General features: G+C 32.3%; 3 protein-coding genes across 3 annotated transcripts; 1 reads left to right on the top strand and 2 right to left on the bottom strand.

Annotated features, from left to right (window-relative positions):
• Positions 1-428: 428 nt before the first annotated feature.
• Positions 429-2,751, bottom strand: LOC113870887 (COMPASS-like H3K4 histone methylase component WDR5B). Its single transcript, XM_027507414.1, has 2 exons — positions 2,026-2,751; positions 429-1,154 (listed from the first exon to the last, which is right to left on the bottom strand). Exons 1-2 carry the CDS (start codon positions 2,680-2,682, stop codon positions 864-866), a joined length of 948 nt encoding a protein of 315 aa, XP_027363215.1. The 5' UTR covers positions 2,683-2,751; the 3' UTR covers positions 429-863.
• Positions 2,752-3,765: 1,014 nt separating this feature from the next.
• On the bottom strand, positions 3,766-8,891 carry LOC113870885 (F-box protein SKIP17-like). The gene is made up of 13 exons (XM_027507411.1): positions 8,453-8,891; positions 8,109-8,284; positions 7,467-7,664; positions 7,277-7,387; positions 6,746-6,831; positions 6,550-6,671; positions 5,927-5,991; positions 5,712-5,784; positions 5,562-5,624; positions 5,412-5,476; positions 5,254-5,328; positions 4,883-5,142; positions 3,766-4,319 (listed from the first exon to the last, which is right to left on the bottom strand). The coding sequence occupies exons 1-12, from the start codon at positions 8,780-8,782 to the stop codon at positions 4,935-4,937; spliced, it is 1,572 nt and encodes a 523-aa protein (XP_027363212.1). The 5' UTR covers positions 8,783-8,891; the 3' UTR covers positions 3,766-4,319; positions 4,883-4,934.
• A 2,698-nt stretch (positions 8,892-11,589) lies between these two features.
• LOC113870886 (NF-kappa-B-activating protein-like) lies at positions 11,590-14,576 on the top strand. Its single transcript, XM_027507413.1, has 2 exons — positions 11,590-13,249; positions 14,343-14,576. Exon 1 carries the CDS (start codon positions 11,775-11,777, stop codon positions 13,227-13,229), a length of 1,455 nt encoding a protein of 484 aa, XP_027363214.1. The 5' UTR covers positions 11,590-11,774; the 3' UTR covers positions 13,230-13,249; positions 14,343-14,576.
• The last annotated feature ends 4,100 nt before the right edge of the window (positions 14,577-18,676 follow it).

The following is an 18,676-nucleotide window of genomic DNA, read 5'->3' as shown; positions in this document are numbered from 1 at the left end:
GAAATGTATATATACAAAAAGAACAAAATTATATAGGATATATTACATCAATTTTTAGTTATTTAAATAGAATAACACTAGGAATTATATGTCAGCTTGAAACCTTTCGGATGTTCATAAGCTCTGAAGAAAAATATGTATTTTCTTTTAATCCATTTTCCTTTTATCTGAAAAATCAATGGGCCCGATCTCCCAAAAATTCATGATGGAAATTTACTGAAGAATATGTGGCGTATAATCCCTTTCTTATATCTGCTCATGTTAATGTGGTAGCTGAATCAAAAACAGGTATAAGTGAAAATTCTGACAGGACTGCGTGTTATTAAATAGTAACAGGACCGCGTGTTATTAAATGAGAGAAATTTTCAAATCACGAGGCACAAAACAATGGTATAATGTAAGGAAGACAATAGTAGCTATACAATGTGGAAAAGAAATCCCATCACGGCTGTTTTGTGCCTCAGACAGAGCCGCAGCAAAGGGAGATTTAATCTTTGTATTTATAAATAATGAATGTACTATTACACAAGTTCTCAAGCCAATGATTGGAGACTTTTTTCACATTGCAAGCAGCAACTTAAAGGTAGCAACGTTTGATTCTGGCTCTTCACAATCTCGAAACATTATAATATTTGGTACCCAACAGGGTAGGAATCTCAAATTATTCTAACTTCTTGTCTCTGTGTCTATAGTGCCTGTTTATAGTGTCCAGTATTAAAATCAAGCATGAATACGCATGAACATACAAAGACTATATAATACATTAAAAAAGCTCAAGGAAGCATGCAGTTGAAATCTAAAAAGAAAGCAAGATTGCAATGCGTCACATAAGAGGACGACATCCCAATACAATTTCCCATTATTCATGAATCCTGTACCCAAACCCTCACTGTTCTATCACCATCAAGGCCAGCGGAGGCAATTTTGTTCTCTGTTGGGTGACAAGTAACAGATATTACAGGATCCGTATGGCCTTCAAGTTTCTGAATCATATTTTTTTGCTGAAGATCCCATAAATAAACACAGCGATCTTCTGAACCGCTAACAATATATTTCCCATTTGTCACAGAAAATGTGGAAGTTATGCAGTATACTCTATTCACATGGCCAGAATAAATTTTTAAAAACTTCCCAGTCTGGTAGTTCCAAAGCTTCTGCACCCAGAAATTTAATTTTGTCAGGGAAATTGTCAAAGAAAACCAACAATCTGCCCAATTAACATGCTACTATTAACCTAAAAGGAATGATAACAACAAGTGTACTTAAAACTGCTTAAGGTATTAAAAACAAGTTTTTACAAAAGAGTTATTTACTTTTATTACCATAATTTTTAATTAAAAAAAATTATGTTAATTTTTTAACTAATGGCCTTGGCTACATGATTAACCCCAAACCTCAGTCATGATCATCAATGTCAAGTTTACAGCCTACACAAATGATTAATTCCTCAACACACTACTTCATTGGTAGTTGAAAAAAAAAATAGAAACATACATTTTATTCAGAACAAACGAACAAGATTAAAGTAACGGTCATGGTAAAGACATTGATTAAGAAATTAATAACTACTTTTATTAAAAATCACTTTTGAAACGCATTAAAATGACAGGAAGATGTAGTCTTTTACTTTTTCGATGAAAAATTTATTGAAAAAGAAATCTGAGCTATTTCCTTTTGTCTGTTATGGTAAAGCGGTTTTTCTAACGGTACAAATTAACATTAATTATGAACTTACATAAATAATAATTTTTTTTAAGGAATTACAAAATTAAATGCAATTCAACAATTAAATATTATAATTTCTAATAAAATTTTAGCATTTGTTGATTTCTTATTTTATACCCTTTTGTAAAGATTAGAAAAACCGATGATAAAAAAGTTATCTAAATTTCTGCAATCTTAACTGAATGATCCATGCTCCATATATAATTATACAAACAGTCTGAAACTGAAAAGTTAACAATCTATATGAATCCATCCACTGTATAGATACGAGAGAGAGAGAGAGAGAGAGAGAGAACTGACGAGTGTATCATTGAGAGTGGCAACGAGTATGAACTTGCCGTTGGGGGAGAACTTGGCGAAGGAAACAGCAGGGACCTTATCGTCAATTAGGGTCTTCAAGTGAGTGCCGGAGCTCGTATCCCAAATCTTGCAAGACCCGTCGTGGCTACCGGAGACAATGAGGGAACCGTCGCGATTGAAGTGGACGGAAGTGACGGGCATGGTGTGCCCGGTGATGATGTGGATGCATTTCCCGGTCTTGACCTCCCAAACCCTAATTGTCTCGTCGAAGGAGCCAGAGACTATGTAATTAGATCGGTGATTAAAGTTGACGCAGAAAACGGCGTCGGAGTGGCCACGGAGCGTCTTGACGCAGTCGCCGCCGGTGGCATCCCAGATGCGGAGGGTGCGGTCGTCGGAGGCGGAGCAGATGTAGTGGGAATCGGAGGACCATGCGAGGTCGGAAACACCCTCGGAGTGGCCGATGAGGCGGTGGAGAAGGGAGAGGGTTTCATTGGACCAAATAATTAGGGTTTTGTCGAGAGAAGCTGAGGCTAAGAGGGTTCCGTCGTTGGAAAACTTGACGCACGACACCGCTCTTTCGTGTGCGGTTAGGGTTTTCAGGTGACGGTACGGTTTGTACTGTTGGTTGCTGCTACTGCTTGTGCTCGTCGCCATCAGAGCTACCTCACCACCACTCTCACTATTTGTAAAATTCTGCCTCCTACCTTTCCTTTCTAGAGAAAGAAACCCCAATTTACATTCAGTAGCCCAAGCCCAATTTACCCTTTGAGGTCCAAGATTTGATAGTGCCTAGTTTATGCTTTTTTCTTTTTGAGATATTTCCATGCTCCATGCCGTTGATCAAAAACAAAACACTTTCATGTTCTCTTCTCAAGATTCAAACCTATTACATTCATTCATGTTTTTTAACATGTACGAAAAGAGACGCATACATATTGATTCAAAAATATTAAGTATCATAGAATTTAATGTATTGGTAACATTACACGTTAAAAAAATCACAAATATTTTATCTTCAATATCTAAACATATGTTTGATATAGATCATTTTTTATCGCTCAAAATATTTTCTAAGTAAAAGATTAATGTATCAAGATACAATTAAATACTCTGTGTATTTGATTAGAAGGAAGAAGGGGCAATAACTTCTTTTTTTTTATAATGTTGCCTCTTAAGCTGAAATTTAAAATGAATAAGAGAAAAAAAAATTTAAATAGTCAAAATTCCTCAAAAAATATAAATATATATTTGAGGTATTGGCATCCCTTGCTGTATGAAGTCGTTTTTCATCCCAACTGCAAAAACTAGAATTCAAGTTTTAAGATGAGGCATTCGCAAATTTCAGGTATAAAATTAACCTTTGTTTATATAATATTTTATGAAGTTTTAAGAGCAGAATAAAATATCACGATTTCACTGATAAAATATGCATGTTCATATATCAATTATATTTTACCTTGTTATTAAAAAACAATTCTTACTAATGTAATTAATTAAAGAGATAGCATTCATAAGTGTTTTAAAAGATTTAAAATTGACAATTCAGTTGGGAAAAAATAAATCAGACCCAATGCCGATGCATACTCTATCTTTAATACAAAATCTTGATTTTACCTCATTTTATAAGATACTTTGACGGATATCATAACTGAATAGAAGATGCAGTGATACCGATGACTAACTGTCTTAACTGATAATCACTTATCAGGCATTCATGATACTAACAGCGTGTTTAGTGTCGCATCAAAACGCTTGTAAATCTACATTTATTTCGTCGTTATTAGTGTCAACATATTTTGTCAGTGTTACGATTCATCAAATTGCGTTTCCCCAGTTGAGGCTGACATTCACATGGAGATAGCTTTTAACGCATAATCTTCACCGAGTTTGCTTGATCCTCGTTTACATATAGAACAGTTTTACGCCCCATGTGCACAGAGAACACATTGGCTGTGGTTGCAGTATTAGCTATAGACGGTATGAAAGGCAACAAAATATATTGAATTTTTTTGCATATTTAATTTTAAAATAAATCCAGTCAAGTTAGTGCAGATTTATTTTGGGAAATGAAGGGATTGAGGGGGAGGGAGGACCACCCATCCAACTCGGCTATACTTTACATTTTCTGCGAACAAGGAAACTTGGGCCGACAAGAAACTGATACTCGCATCCAATCTTCATCCTGATTGAAAATGCCACGCTAATGAACTTCAACGAAGACAAGACGAAAGTCAAAGACAATCCCCCGTCCACATTCTAATAGGCACTATCCTTCTTCCTCTGCGACTCCCCTGGTTTATAAATAAGACACAAACATTAGGAACGCAGGTGAACAAAACATACATTGAATTATGCAGGAAAACAGACTACAAATGACTTCAGAATATCAAGTAGTACCCATTCATTTTTATGATAAAATCAAGGCGGCACAAAATGTTATCTCTATTCTCTAGTTTCCTAAATGGGATATGCAAAAGACTAGATGCAATTGTCATGTGCGCTGCATGGCAATCACCAAACATTTTAATTTTGTTGTAAAACTGCAAAACTAGTTTATAGTGGCCCAATAAACCTACAGAGCAAAGCTAATAATCTATCCCTAAAAACGATTTTTCAAATGTAAACAAACTTCGAGTAGACCTCTAGATTAGTCTTGAAATTTTATGCAAAGACTAGGTACTTGTCATGTGCCGCTATAAATCCTCATATAGTATTTTTATAAAAAGTCATTCACTTTATCTCTTTCCTACTTCAATGTTCACCAACATTAAGGACTGAAGGGGGGATGATTCTTTTACAGAGTACACACACACACAGAGACACAGAGAGAGAGAGAGAGAGAGAGAGAGAGTACCAAATTCACAAATATTTGACCCATTTAATTAATGCCATACAATGAGCATTCCCTACACGGACACGGAGTCTATGTCATCTGAACTTTCCTCATAAATCACGTAGCTGGCATCTTGACCATCCTCATTACCACTACCCTGATCACTATTGTAGCTGCTTTCAGATGTACTTATAAAAATCAATGCATCTGAACTACGAAAGCTCAAGTGTGATGGCACACTTAACTCACTGTTCATATCAGAATCAAATGACTCAATGTAACTGCAACGCAATCCAGAAACATGAAAAAAAAACTTTTAGAAAAAAAAAAAACACTTATATTTACATATGAAGGACATTGCACCAAATTACTCCATCAGAAAAATATCTAACCTTCCTTCTAGCGGATACTCAGCCACCAAACACATATCAGGTCTTGCTTCCATAACCTGCTTTACAGGCATAATACTGCACCATAGAATCCCAACAAAAGCATCAGTCATTCTGAAATTAGGACTTAAAATGTCAAATCTAGTAATGATAATAATTACCTAGAGTTGAAACACCTGCGATACCAATCACCCTCAGATGCTAAGCCTTCTCTATTAGATATATCCTGTTTAAATGCAGCAGTAAGAACTAGAATTAAATCTGAAAATCACTACTATATTTGACACACTAACATATTTCTATGTACCCACAAGATGTACAAGCAATTTGAAATCGCCTGCAAGAATTGTCGTTAACAGCCTAGCAACTTCCATCTGCATGTCAACATATCAATTAACATTTTACAAAGGAATTATTTAGAAAAAAGTGAAGAATTATAAATGTATTATTATGATTCTCACCTCTTTCAGATGCATGCAATCCCTTAAAATTAAAACCTCAAGCAAATTTCCACCATTGCAACTTCCAAGGTTTCTGAAAAATAAAGGTTTTTAAAATTAAGAGATTATAGGACCAAAAACAAAAACAGATATGAAGAGATCATCTCAAGGAATAGATAGAATGTGAATTGTGAAGACTAATAGTAAAATGTTGTTAATTGTTAAAAATAACAAACCTTAAGAAGCTTCCAGTGATTGAATAGGATGTAGAAAAATCAACATATTTCAATTTCTGAAACCCCTGCATGAATAGGATTTTTAAATTAACAATTCAAACTTGAGAAAGAAAAAGTGGCTCCAAATCATCCCGTCAATAGAAAACCAAGACAATAAATCTGCACTTACTTTCTCTAAACAGGCAATTCAATGCAGAGAGATATGTACCATACATCATTTATAATTTTATTCAGACCAACTAAATTTGCTTACCGACCAACTGCTGAAAAATATAACGAATCCAAAAGATATGATCTTTTATAATTGTATTATTATAAAGCCTTCATAATAAAACTATCAAATTGTAGAAGTTCACCGACTTCCTTTAACATGAATTCAAGCTGGTTTTGGGGGTGCAGAAAGTGCAATCGCAATGTAACAAATTAAAATTAAGCTCATTTATAGCCAGCTTGGACTTGAAGCATTATTCCACTCTCAACTCTCCCACTTTTCCCTATGCCATAAACAAATTACTAAGAAAAAATGCAGAAACACTATATATTAAGTGGGAAATTATTAAATAAATTTAACATTAACAAATTTACATAGGATTAATAATAGACTGCAATAGTAATAACTTTACCTTAATCAGTACACGAACTTTATAATCATGTAGCTTAAACCCCCTAAGAGATAAAGAAGTTAGGTGAGGACAATTGTCCACTAGCTCAAGACAGGTTTGTGTTTTCAAACTGTCATCTCTACCTGATAATAAAAAACAGATAAGCAGATATATGAAGAAAATTATATGAAAAAATATAACTGAGAAGATAACTTACCTGTTTTAGAAGATTCAAAAAACAAACGCTCAATCAAGTGGCATTTTGCACTTACTGACATTAATGTTTGCCTCAATTCAACATGACTAGCATTTAAAACAAAAAACAGGAGGAAAAATAAATCCCAATGAAAGGTATAATTTAGAAACCGCATTTTCATAAGAAATAAATTATTGGAAGGTATATGAAATAGACAGATATGCTGATACATAATAAAAATTTAAGCAGATAATAAAGAATCAGAAACTTGACTGAAAATTGAAAAATGATACATTTTTAATTAAAAAAATTGAATCACCAACATATTCCTAATAAAAATATGGTCAGTATTTACAACAAAAGAAAAGATACCCAGTTCAACTGATGGACAATATAGGAATGTATGAAATCAGGATCAAAAGAAAGTAAGCTTATTTTAGAAAAAGAATCTCATTTCCCTCATGTTTTGGACATTTGAAGAATGAGAATCTTATATCCATTAGCAGTGAGGAAATAAATTGAGAGAAAAAGAGGTGAAGGAAACTAACTTACAGCCCAACAACTTCTAGATCAAGCAGAGAAGGGCATGCTGATAATGCCCCACTAAGGGATGCATTATCCATTCTTTCAATATTGTACAAGTTCAGCTTTCTCAAAAGAGCCCTACAAAATGAAAATTTAAGGTTGCATTTAAAACAAGTAACACAAATGTTCCAAATTCTAAAGTTCATGAACTACATACCCTGGAGCACCACCATCCCTACTTAAAGGGCTTAAACAAGATCTTGTAAGAATGGAAGATTCTCTCCCTTGTCTGGATCTCCTATCATTCCATGAGAAGTTAGGTACCTCTACAATTGCACTACCGACAGTACAAACCAATGGTTGACAAGATCCAGGCGAAGTAGCAGCACCAGGTATCACACCTAGCTTAAGAGACCTTATTCACAAATTAAAATAGATGGATCAGAGAAGATAAGGAGTTAAAAATACATAAAAACGAGACACATGTTCACCAATAAGGTATAGGTAAAACGGACTAATGCTATTCACTTTTTTGTCTTTTCCTGGTTGATGGGGCTAACAATGCTTACAGAGAAAAACATGCACAAAACTATACTAGTTACACAATTTCTAGCAGGGGCCAAAAAATGGTAAAAAATTACAGATGAGGTAGACCATTCAAACAAATAATAAAATAATCAATACGAAATCCGGTATCCCCTCCCCCCCGCCCCCTCGTGCATTTTGTGAGCAAAGATGAAATGCAATAAAACCTTAGAAAATAGGAGCTCAGTCATATTGTTATAAATTATACACTCATTATATGCAGTTAATTGACGTTTACTAGGGGAAGAAGTAAATATAAGCATGGAAAGTTTACCTTAGTGCCTTTCCTGCTCGCTGAATCATCGTGGAAACCACCGAATTGTTAATCTTTGGAACAATCGTGGTCAAATCGAGATTGGCATAGCACAAAGGATCTTTAGCACACTTGTTAAAAAATGAACAAGTAGCCGACGCATAGCACAGGCTCTGCGTATCAAGCATTGAGAAAACCTGCACATAAAAAATACGGTATGAAATTATCCAGAAGGTTCATAAACCTAAGGACCAAAGTATTTTCAGAAATTGAGTAAACATAGTCATCACAGGGGAAAAAATGAATATGAAAAGAAAAATCTTCCAATTAATATCAAACAAAAATGCATAAAACAAGAATAAAACCTTGATGGTGAGGTCGGGAGGGAGAGGCCAAGCGATGGAATTGTGCTTGGAAGCTCGCTTCCTGGACGAGTATTTGGCTGCATCGAGCAGCGTGGACGCCATTTTGAGGGCGCGATCGATGAGAACCGTTCGATCGGAATCGGAGGGCGATGATTCTAGAAGCATCTCGAGGGAGAGATCGAGAGAGAGAGAAGGGGAATCAGCGAGACCTAGGAATGCATCCAGAAGATGCTCCACCTGGTTCGGGTTCTCCGTTCTAGGGTTTTGCGAGGGACATGGTCGCTTCGCCATTAACGAAAGACCTTCCACCACGAAGCTATTGGTAGCCATAGCTGCCACTGCAACTGGTGGCTGTTATTTATTATTAATAATATTATATTATGACCTCATCACACTTTCTTTTTCAGGAGAAAGAAAGTAACAAAGAACCTCTGTGACTGTGAGCATCGTGTACGGACGAGGGTTTGTATACAAGTGTGCGTCTCTCAACGGTGCCACGTGGAATATCAGGGGTTCAGCCGGTGAGTTTAGTAAACCTTCTTTAGTTATTGTCATTATTATTGTTATCAGAGTTATTAAAAAATAAAAAAGATCCTCTTATATATTTCATTTTACTTTATTTTATTTTTTTATTTCGGTATTTTAGTTTTAGTTTACCGAGTTTTCGGTAGATTTTGTCTCGGTGGTTTCCGATTAAAATGAACGTCCTGATTAAATATATTCATTTATTGACATGTGATAATATATATGTCAAGATTCCTTAATTTAATTCAATCTCCGTTAAAAGTAAGAGGTATTTGGGGAGAAAAAATAAAAGAAAATTATTTTTTGGTGATTTTTCCACTCAATTTTGGATGAAAGGAAGAAAGGACATTATTTTGATGGCAACTATACACAGATGAGGGTTTTCTGACAGCTGTCCTGGGAGAGGCTTAAAACTAAGTAAACCCGATGGTTTTTCTCAGAATAAGAATAATTAAATGATGTTTCTCTTATTCGTGGAATGATAATAATGTTAATTTTTCGTTGTTAAATAAAATTGTTAAAAGGAAGGGATTAGGATTAAAAGTTTGCTAAAATACAAATACCAAAAATATATTTAAATTTATAAATTTAAAGATCATGAATAATTATACTATCTAAAGGTATTTTCAGTAAATGAAAATCAATTTTATTCGAGAGACGGGAATAAAACGATAGTGGATAAAGGGCGTTGGGTGATTGACCACAAAATAAAAGAAGAAAAAAAGAGAATAAGCTAAAAGAGGGCGTGGGGAGTGCAGAATAGCTCCAATGGGATGCTCTGGTCCACCTTCAACAATCTTAATTAAAGGTAAAAAATTTGATTATTCAACAAATTACTGCAGTGATTTTAATTTTCTACTTTTCTCTGAGAGAGTAAAAGGAGCAAGGGGAAAAAAATGACCAAACCATATTATCCACGTTTTCCCCGTTATAACAGTTACATTTTTTGTTTTTAGGGGATTATACCATATTAGAGTAAGTTTATAATTTATTTCTATTAAAAAAATTTAATTTTTTTTTATTTCAGAAATATCTCTTTAATTTAACCATATTCAATATAATAAAATATCTTTTGATAATATAAAATTTTAAAATATTAAATTTAAAGTAATTATATAATATACCTTTAACTTTTTACTGCAAAATATTTTAATGTGATAATACCTTAACAATAAAAAAAAATACCAATTTATTCTCCGTTTGAATGAAGTGAAAAAAATACGAAAATTATTTAAAATATTTTGTTATTTCACTAAAGAGAAATAACGTAAAATGTATGATATAAAGAACAATTTTTTTTAAAAAAAAATCTCTTTTTCTCGTATTTCATTTTCATACCTTTAAAAAACAGCATTTCTTTAGTTTTATTAAAAAAATAAATTAAATAATAATGGAAATAAAACAATGGCTTAAATATTTTTTAGAAAAATGTGATTTTTTTAAGTTGACTTAAATATAATTTTAATATTTATAAATACAATAAAAATTGCTTTTGATCCTTATAATTTTTTATTATTATTCTTAATGTTTTTTATTTTTTTCTGCCTTTGTCATCATAGATATTTTTATACACACTTAATAAATATACTCATTTTTTTAATACTATCATTGTTATCTTTTCTCGTTTTATCCTAACTTAAAATCATACTTTATTTTAATTTGAATTGCTTGACTCATCTTGCATGGGTAACGGACTAATGCATGGTAAGTTTTTTGGTTTAAAAAAAACAAACAAACTTAAAACAACTAAAACCTTTAAAATAATAGCTTAAATTTGATCTTTGGTAAGAAGCGAGTTGTCACTGGTCAGCTTTACAATGCTAGAAAAATATTTTAACATTTATTAAAGATTAAAAATACATATATTAACAATTTTAGAAAAAAAAACATTATTAAATTATTTCATTCAATAAAATTAAAATAAACAACCAATTATTTAAAATAAATACTTAAACTAATATGTTCAATTATTTAAAATTTTAAATAAAATTTTATATTTTTAATTATAATGAACCAACTCATTATTTTTATCATCAATCATATTAATAAATACTAACATAAAAATTAATAAAAATCATATTCACTTATTTTAAAAAAGTACAGTTAACTTGCCCAATCTTTCACGAGTTCGAGCTAAATAAGTCAATGCATTAAATAAGCTCATTGTATTGTCTCAAAATTATACTTACTTTTTAGTATGAAATATATTTTAATTGAGACCAAGATAATAAATCATGTAAAATGATATTAAGATAACGATTCCAATAATTTTAAAAGTATTTTTTTAAAAAGTGCTTTTAACTATTTTAAAAATTAATATTATTAATGAAAACAATTAGTTTTAAAAAATTGTGCAATATTTAAAAGATGATGGTAAAATTATGTGCTATACTCTAGGTAAAATTGATCTATTTATTCAATTTTTTGGAACCAATCGTTATCCATAGGCCAATAGAAGCTCATACAAAATCCACGTACATTTTATTACGGCTTCTCTCTGCTCCTGAGCCCCAAAAAACTGTGTAAATCAAATGTTGTAAAAAAAAAAGGGGGTAAATCAAATAAATTAATAACACATGACAGGGATTAACTAGTAAAGATTGTTGTTTAGTTTTGAGTTTGAGGATGTATAAATATAGTTTCTAAACCCTAAACAGGATTATCATGCCTGTGGTGTAAACCAAAAAATTAATCAATAATTTTGACTCACCTTGTTTGAGCGAATCATAGTGATAAAAGCATATTTTGGATAGAATTAAACCTCACGAATCTAATTGTTCCTTTCAGTCTTTCCGCGATGGGGAGGCCATCATCCACTATCGAAATCCCTCACGAACGCCACCGACATAACGGTCACACGACTCCTGATTCCGGTGTCTCCGACGACTATCGCCGCCGTCGAAGCCCTAGCTACGACTCATACGACCGCCACAACGACCGCCGCCGCCGTTCGGACTCGCCGGAACGCAGAAACCCTAGACACGCTAACGGAACTTTGAACGACAACGCTTTGCCAAAGAAATTCGGTCGCCGAAACGGTGCGTATCTGGATCGCGAAAGCGGGGATTGGCGGCGCTCCGATTCCGAGTCCGAGGAGGAGTTGAAAGGTTTGAGCTACGAGGAATATAGAAGGGTCAAGAGGCAGAAGATGAGGAAATCGCTGAAGCACTGTATCTGGAACGTTACGCCTAGTCCTCCTAGGCGTGAGAACGATGATCTGGAAGATGATAACAAAGCGGATGAAATTTCTGACCGAGACAACGGCGCTGGGAAGAGTGATAAGGAGGTTAAAGCAAGAGCAAAATCGGAATCAGAATCTGAATCCGATTCTGATTCAGAATCCGAGAAATCTGCTAGTAGTGAATCAGATGATTCGCGTTCAAGGAAGAAGAGAAGAAAGAGTTCTGGTGGTTCTTCGAGGAAATCGTACAGCGATAGCGAATCGGAAGAAGAAGAGGATCCTAGTCGAAGACAGGGTAGCAGTAGTAGAAGGAAAAGGAACCGGAACAGGAAGAAGAGAAGGTATAGGGATTCAGATGAGAGTGAAGAGAGCGAGAGCGATGATGACTCTGATAGTAGTGGAAGAAAGAGGAAGAAACGCTCTTCTTTTTCAAGGTCTCGATCAAAACGTAGCAGAAGGAGCAGAAGAAGAACAAAGAGAAGGTCTGAGACGGAAAGTGAGAGTTCGTATTCGGAGGAGGAGAATGGTTCTGGTTCGGGTGATGCTAAGAGTAAAGCAATGGTTGATGAGGTAACGAAGACGGAGATCAATGCGGAGGCTCTAAAGTTAAAGGAGTTGTTTGAGTCACAGAAAAAGCCCACTTTGGATAACGAACCCTCGGTTGGACCGATGCCCTTGCCCAGAGCTGAGGGGCATATCAGCTATGGTGGAGCTCTTAGGCCTGGTGAAGGTGATGCTATTGCACAGTATGTTCAACAAGGGAAGCGTATTCCGCGTAGAGGTGAAGTGGGTCTTTCTGCGGAGGAGATTCAGAAGTTTGAGAGCCTTGGTTATGTGATGAGTGGTAGTAGGCATCAGAGAATGAATGCCATTCGTATTAGGAAAGAAAACCAGGTTTATAGTGCTGAGGATAAGCGTGCTTTGGCTATGTTTAACTATGAAGAGAAGGCCAAAAGGGAGCATAAGGTTATGGCTGATCTGCAGCGCCTCGTTCAGCGCCATATTGGCCAGGATGTTGGTCCAACTCATGATCCTTTTGCTGCAAAAGCCTCTGACGGTGCTGATGCATGATCCTAATTCCTAATATTGATGTATGTTTAGCTTGTTTTCTTACCTTTTATTTATGGTTTCACTCTGCATTTTTGTTCTGCTGGCTATATTGTTACTTTTCTATGGGATTTGTGGAGTTGGAGAATATATAGATAACGTATTAAGACTGAGAATTATAGCTTAATACAAGAAATATCTTTTTCTGTGAATTGCCGTGAAAATTGGTAGATTTATCAGTTGTTGCAACTTGTAACAGCATTTGAATCATTCGAAAATGCGTTGTCCTTGTGGGATTATCTGCTTAGTATGAGTTTGGGAATTTTACTTCTTGCTACTTGTGTCCCTTTTTAATAATATGCAAGGACACCCATACCTTGTTTATGACTCAGTATTGTAGTATATTATGCAGGCTTTGTAGCATGTGACCCCTTGATTAGGACAACGGACTTTTGGATAATACCCTACTAGACTCACATTATAATATCCACCTTCTCATTTTTCTCTTACAAATAATGTTTATTGTAGTTTAAACTTAGTGTATTTAATTTACTAATTCTCTTTTAAATTTAAGAGTGGAGAATCATTCAAGAAATTTTAATAAAAAGATAAACCCTCGTTGTTGAATTTTAAAAAAGCCCCACTCAGAAACATTCATTTTCAAATCTCTGAAGGTAATCTCCAAATATCACAACTAAATTAACGAGAAGAATTAGGTAGTTAGAACTGAGTCGGGAATGAACTAAGAATAAGAAATACTTACTCCAGCTGATTTGAGAAGTGTGATGCTTATATCGAAGGGGCTTAATTACTACCTCTAGACTGCGTTCTTTGAGTTACTATAGTTTTCGAGTCCATAGCCCAAAATGGTGAGCCCGTTTCTGTTAAGGTATAGTCTTTGTATCATGGCTTCCATTGTTTAGATCACTACTCTCCTCCTCTTTCTCAAGAAAATTGAGCAGAACATTTACAAGTGGAATAAGTATGCTTCAAGAGATAAAAAAAAAAAATTGAGGAAAGAAGAGGGCCACAAGTAATTATCTCTCTACTGGTATCTGCTAATTATAAAACACATTTTTTCATATAGCATAATCAATTTTAGTCAATCTTTTTAATCTTCTATTCCTATGTGTGCAGCTTGTTTTAGTCAATCCTGGGAGTGAGGTGATGAAGAAACTACACAAATCCAAGCTCCAAAATGATATAGGGCAGAAATGGATCTATTTAACTGTTGAAGAGGCCGTTGGAGCTTGCAACTACATGTTTCGTGCATGTAAAATGAATACCAAGATGAATTAGAGGGTTGGAACAACGTGTACCTGTGAGCCATACACCAATGAATATTTTAAAGAGCTTTCTTAGTCGATTTTGTCAGATCATGGGTCTTCTAATTTACTGACCCCAAGTTCTCAAGTTTAAATTATTAGCCAACAAAAAATCACATCATTAGGTTGCACGCATATTTGGTGGTGCAATTGAGGGAAATAGTAATAATAGAGAAATATAATATTTACGGAAAAAATTCATTTACAACCATCAAATTAATACTAATTAGACTAAAGTTAGATAAATGATTGAGAAATTGAATTGAAATTGGTGACTTATGCGCATGTCCTCACGCACAAATAGCTTAATTACTACCTCCAGATTGTGTTCTCTATAATAACAACTATGGGTTCGAGTCCATAGCTCAAAATAGTGAGTCCCATTTCTGTTAAGGAATAGTCTTTTGCACCAAATATTACTCATTATTCATCTAAACCAGATTAAAAAAGGAGAGAATTATTCAGAGTTACATATAACAAAAAAATAAATGGTGAAAATCCCATCCTAGCCTGAGCCTCTTCGTAGGAGTAAATAAATGAGGCACATGTACAGCATGATCAAAATATGTAGGGTCATAAAGCAACTTAGAAAGGCAATTTTACAAACAAGAAAGATAATGTCTCAATTGTCTCAACGTAGAATCAAAATATGACAGTCTTGTAATTAAGAGAATAAAAATTTAAAATTAACAAAGTTTTTAAATTTTATTTTTTTCCAATTTTAAAGTTTATTATTTAGACATCTTTAACTTCATTTTTGGAAAGCTGTGTGGCGAATACATTAAGATGCAATACCAAAGACGGATTTTGAATACTTTCCAAAAGATTAGAGAGCTTCAAGCCTTCAACCAATATAAAGGGGGTTTTCCTTTTTATGTCTCCATAGATTTTTTGTATATGGATTGTTTCTGAGATTTTATTTTTATTTCAAATTCCTTTTTCATCTTACCTAATTATATTTATATTAGAAGTTACGTATGTGTTATATCCGATCGTGATTTTTGTATATTTCAACCCAATTTGCCTTAGCTTTGCAATTAGATTAGTTTTGGCATGTTAATTACGTATTAAAACCAAGGTAATATTTGTGTATTCTCACTAAATTGATTCTCGACCATTCATGATTATTTTAATTAATAGATTTTGAAACAAATGGGTTAAGATTGCTAAATAATTATTTTTTTTAATTTTTCTTCCAATTAATTATTAGATTCATAAATTTCTTTACTATTTCAACAGCTTAACTTGTAGTTTCTGATTTGAATATCAGTGAATGTTTACGTTAAATATTCAGACAGAAAATTTTGCTGCTCATAATAGTCATATCTAGCTCAAACAAAATTATCTCCAACAAAAGATATCTATAATCTAAGCCAAAATACAAATCTCTTTACTATTTATACTTTATGTACAACTTAATTTTATTTTTCTTTATTTTATTTTTATTATTAACACATGATTTGTTTTCTAAAAACACTTATCAACAATCACATGATTTACTTTAAAAAAAAACATTAACCGACAATTTTTCTACTTAAACTAGTTTAGTAGTACGTGTAATATTTATTTTTTAAAAATAAACATATACATAATAAATTTATTTTAAAATAATACTTTTATTATATATTTTCAAAAATCATTTTAACTATATGTCAATAATAAATATTTAATAATAATCATAACATTAAGAGATAAATCTCTTAAAAGTAAATTTTAAATTTTTTTAAAAAATAATTTTTATAAATGTAAAAGTAAGTATTATTAAAAATTAAAAATTAAAAAATATATAGATAAAAGATAAAATTATTGTATTAAGAAAGAGTATAATTTACATATAATATTTTTTATCAATTTTAATTATAAAATATATATGTGGTCACAATGAAAAAAAAAACTTCACAAATAGTTTATTTCTTAAATAGTAAACTTTAATGTATAGTATAAAAATTAATTATTCTTTCATATTCCATTTTAAAGAAAGAGATTAAAAAGAAGAAGAGAATGAAATAAATAATATAATGAAAAATAAAAATTTATAATCACAATATCCTGCAAATACAAAATACATTATTAGAGGGAATTCATTGTTCAGCATTCATATCTTCAGAAAACCTGCAGTCACGTCACATTCTAAGTACATTCGATTGCAACCTCTACATTATTTAACATTAGATTAGATCCTTAAAGCGAATCGAGTTTATTTATACTGCAGGAAAATCAATTTTTGAAGACTCTTTTTAAGCGTTTAACATTTAAGAATAAAGGACAAGTATTCAACTAATGCAACTAGCTGAATAGCAGAGTGCCAAAGCAATGACGTAACGTACACCTAATATAAATATGTTATCAATACTACAAAATAATAGAACCAATCAATTTCAAAATTATCAATAGAAGTTAAGAAAATTAAGATAGCAGTTCAACTTAAAAATGATATACAAACTATAGCTAATTATAATCGCTATACTATTGCTAATAAATAAACCCCAAATACCAGCAAGAGTCATTATAAAATTTGATAAAGAATTTACTGCCAAACATTTGAACTAAAATTATCAATGGATTTAATTATGAGAACTGCAACATCAATATATAAAACATGATGGTCATCACGTTCTTACAAGGTTATCTCACTTTAATAAGGTAAGCAACCCTAGCCTTCACCAACCTTCCTTGGTGGGGGAAATTCATAACAAATGGGTAGAGCAAAATCTCAAGGACAAAAGATTATAAAATCACTAACCTATTATTTTACAATTTGAACTCAAAATTTAGTCACAACAATCTTCATTTGCAGAACCTATGATTCTACCTTCACTGATGATTTATTGACCTCAAAGAATGACTGAATCAAAGTTGATAACCAAGGTGCACACAAATTCCCGTCATTGTTTTAATAACTAATATATACCCATCCAACAAAGAATCACATGAATCTTTCAAACTCAACTTAGAAATACAAATTTTGGTTTTAGAAAGAAGTTCATTCTCGAAATATAGTTATGTTGAGCATTTTAAGTAATTTCATATTCCTGAATTCTTGCTACACTGCTATATTCTGCTTCTCTTCCTCTCCTTCTATAATATTTTGTTTAATTTTCTCTATTTCCTTTCTCTCTCTCACTCTTTCCCCTGTTCTTGCATGCCACAGCTATCCCAAAAGTGATGGTTCATTCATGGTTTGTGGGCAATTCACCATTCATGGTGTAAACGTAATACGTAAAAAATAATTTGACAGCTGCTCCTATTCTTCATTCATATCTTAAAAACACGTAGCAGGGAAAATATTTGATGACTCATGATTGATTGATTGATTGGGCATGGGTTTTGAGCCATACAGCCCATAAAAAATGTAAAAAATTTTGGCATTTATTTTATATACTTTTATATTCTCACTACTCTTTTTAATTATTAATTTTAATATCATGCATTTAACATGTTTCTTATGTTTCTTAATAGGTGTTGGATTATTGATAGACTCTGAATTTGGAATGGATTATTTTTTTATTAAGTAAAAAAATGTGAATAAAATACTGTTCAACTATGCTTAATATTTATTAGAAAATCAATTAATAATTTTGTATTAAAAATTATTTATTTAAGATAAATAAAATGTTAGAATTTAGAATTAACAATGACTAGCATACTTTTTTGATAAACTTTTATTAATTTCTTTTTAACAATTAATTAATTCAAATAAAAACTAACTATCACAAATAAACTTACATAATTTTTATAATTTCATTACAGAAAATTATTATTTTACATGGTTAAAATAAAATAAAATAATTTAATATTTATTTTTATTTAATATATTTAAATACAAAGATTATTTTATATAGTTAATAATATTTTTAACGATTAATCCAAACTCTTTCTAAAAAAAACGGATAATCAGCTTTTAAAAATAAATTGCAGTAAATGTAGAGAAAACGAAGTTAAACTGTAAGCGCAAATGAATGTAAGTTCTAGACTTCAATTCCATTGCGTTTTTGGAGCATTTGATCTTAACTTTTCTCAATTATATAGTTTTACCACAAATCTCCATTATTTAGATGACTTAAAGTTCTTACGAATTTAGTAATTAGAAACTATTCTGCATCACTCTATTTTTATATATAACTTATTATTATATTTTACAAGGTA

The sequence above is a fragment of the Abrus precatorius genome, unplaced genomic scaffold (genome assembly GCF_003935025.1).
Source record: "Abrus precatorius isolate BTA unplaced genomic scaffold, Abrus_2018 Scaffold7, whole genome shotgun sequence".
Classification (NCBI taxonomy): domain Eukaryota; kingdom Viridiplantae; phylum Streptophyta; class Magnoliopsida; order Fabales; family Fabaceae; genus Abrus; species Abrus precatorius.
The sequence above is the reverse complement of the archived record's forward strand: the minus strand, read 5'-3'. Positions and strand labels throughout refer to the sequence as shown.

Coding starts and splice junctions, on each gene's coding strand:
- LOC113870887 (XM_027507414.1), bottom strand. CDS start 2,682: ATGGCGACGAGCACAAGCAGTAGCAGCAACCAACAGTACAAACCGTAC. Junction 1,155..2,025: donor CCACTCTCAATGATACACTC/GTCAGTTCTCTC, acceptor TTCTGGGTGCAG/AAGCTTTGGAACTACCAGAC.
- LOC113870885 (XM_027507411.1), bottom strand. CDS start 8,782: ATGGCTACCAATAGCTTCGTGGTGGAAGGTCTTTCGTTAATGGCGAAG. Junction 7,388..7,466: donor AGGGATGGTGGTGCTCCAGG/GTATGTAGTTCA, acceptor TTCATTTTGTAG/GGCTCTTTTGAGAAAGCTGA. Junction 6,832..7,276: donor GATCTAGAAGTTGTTGGGCT/GTAAGTTAGTTT, acceptor TTTAAATGCTAG/TCATGTTGAATTGAGGCAAA.
- LOC113870886 (XM_027507413.1), top strand. CDS start 11,775: ATGGGGAGGCCATCATCCACTATCGAAATCCCTCACGAACGCCACCGA.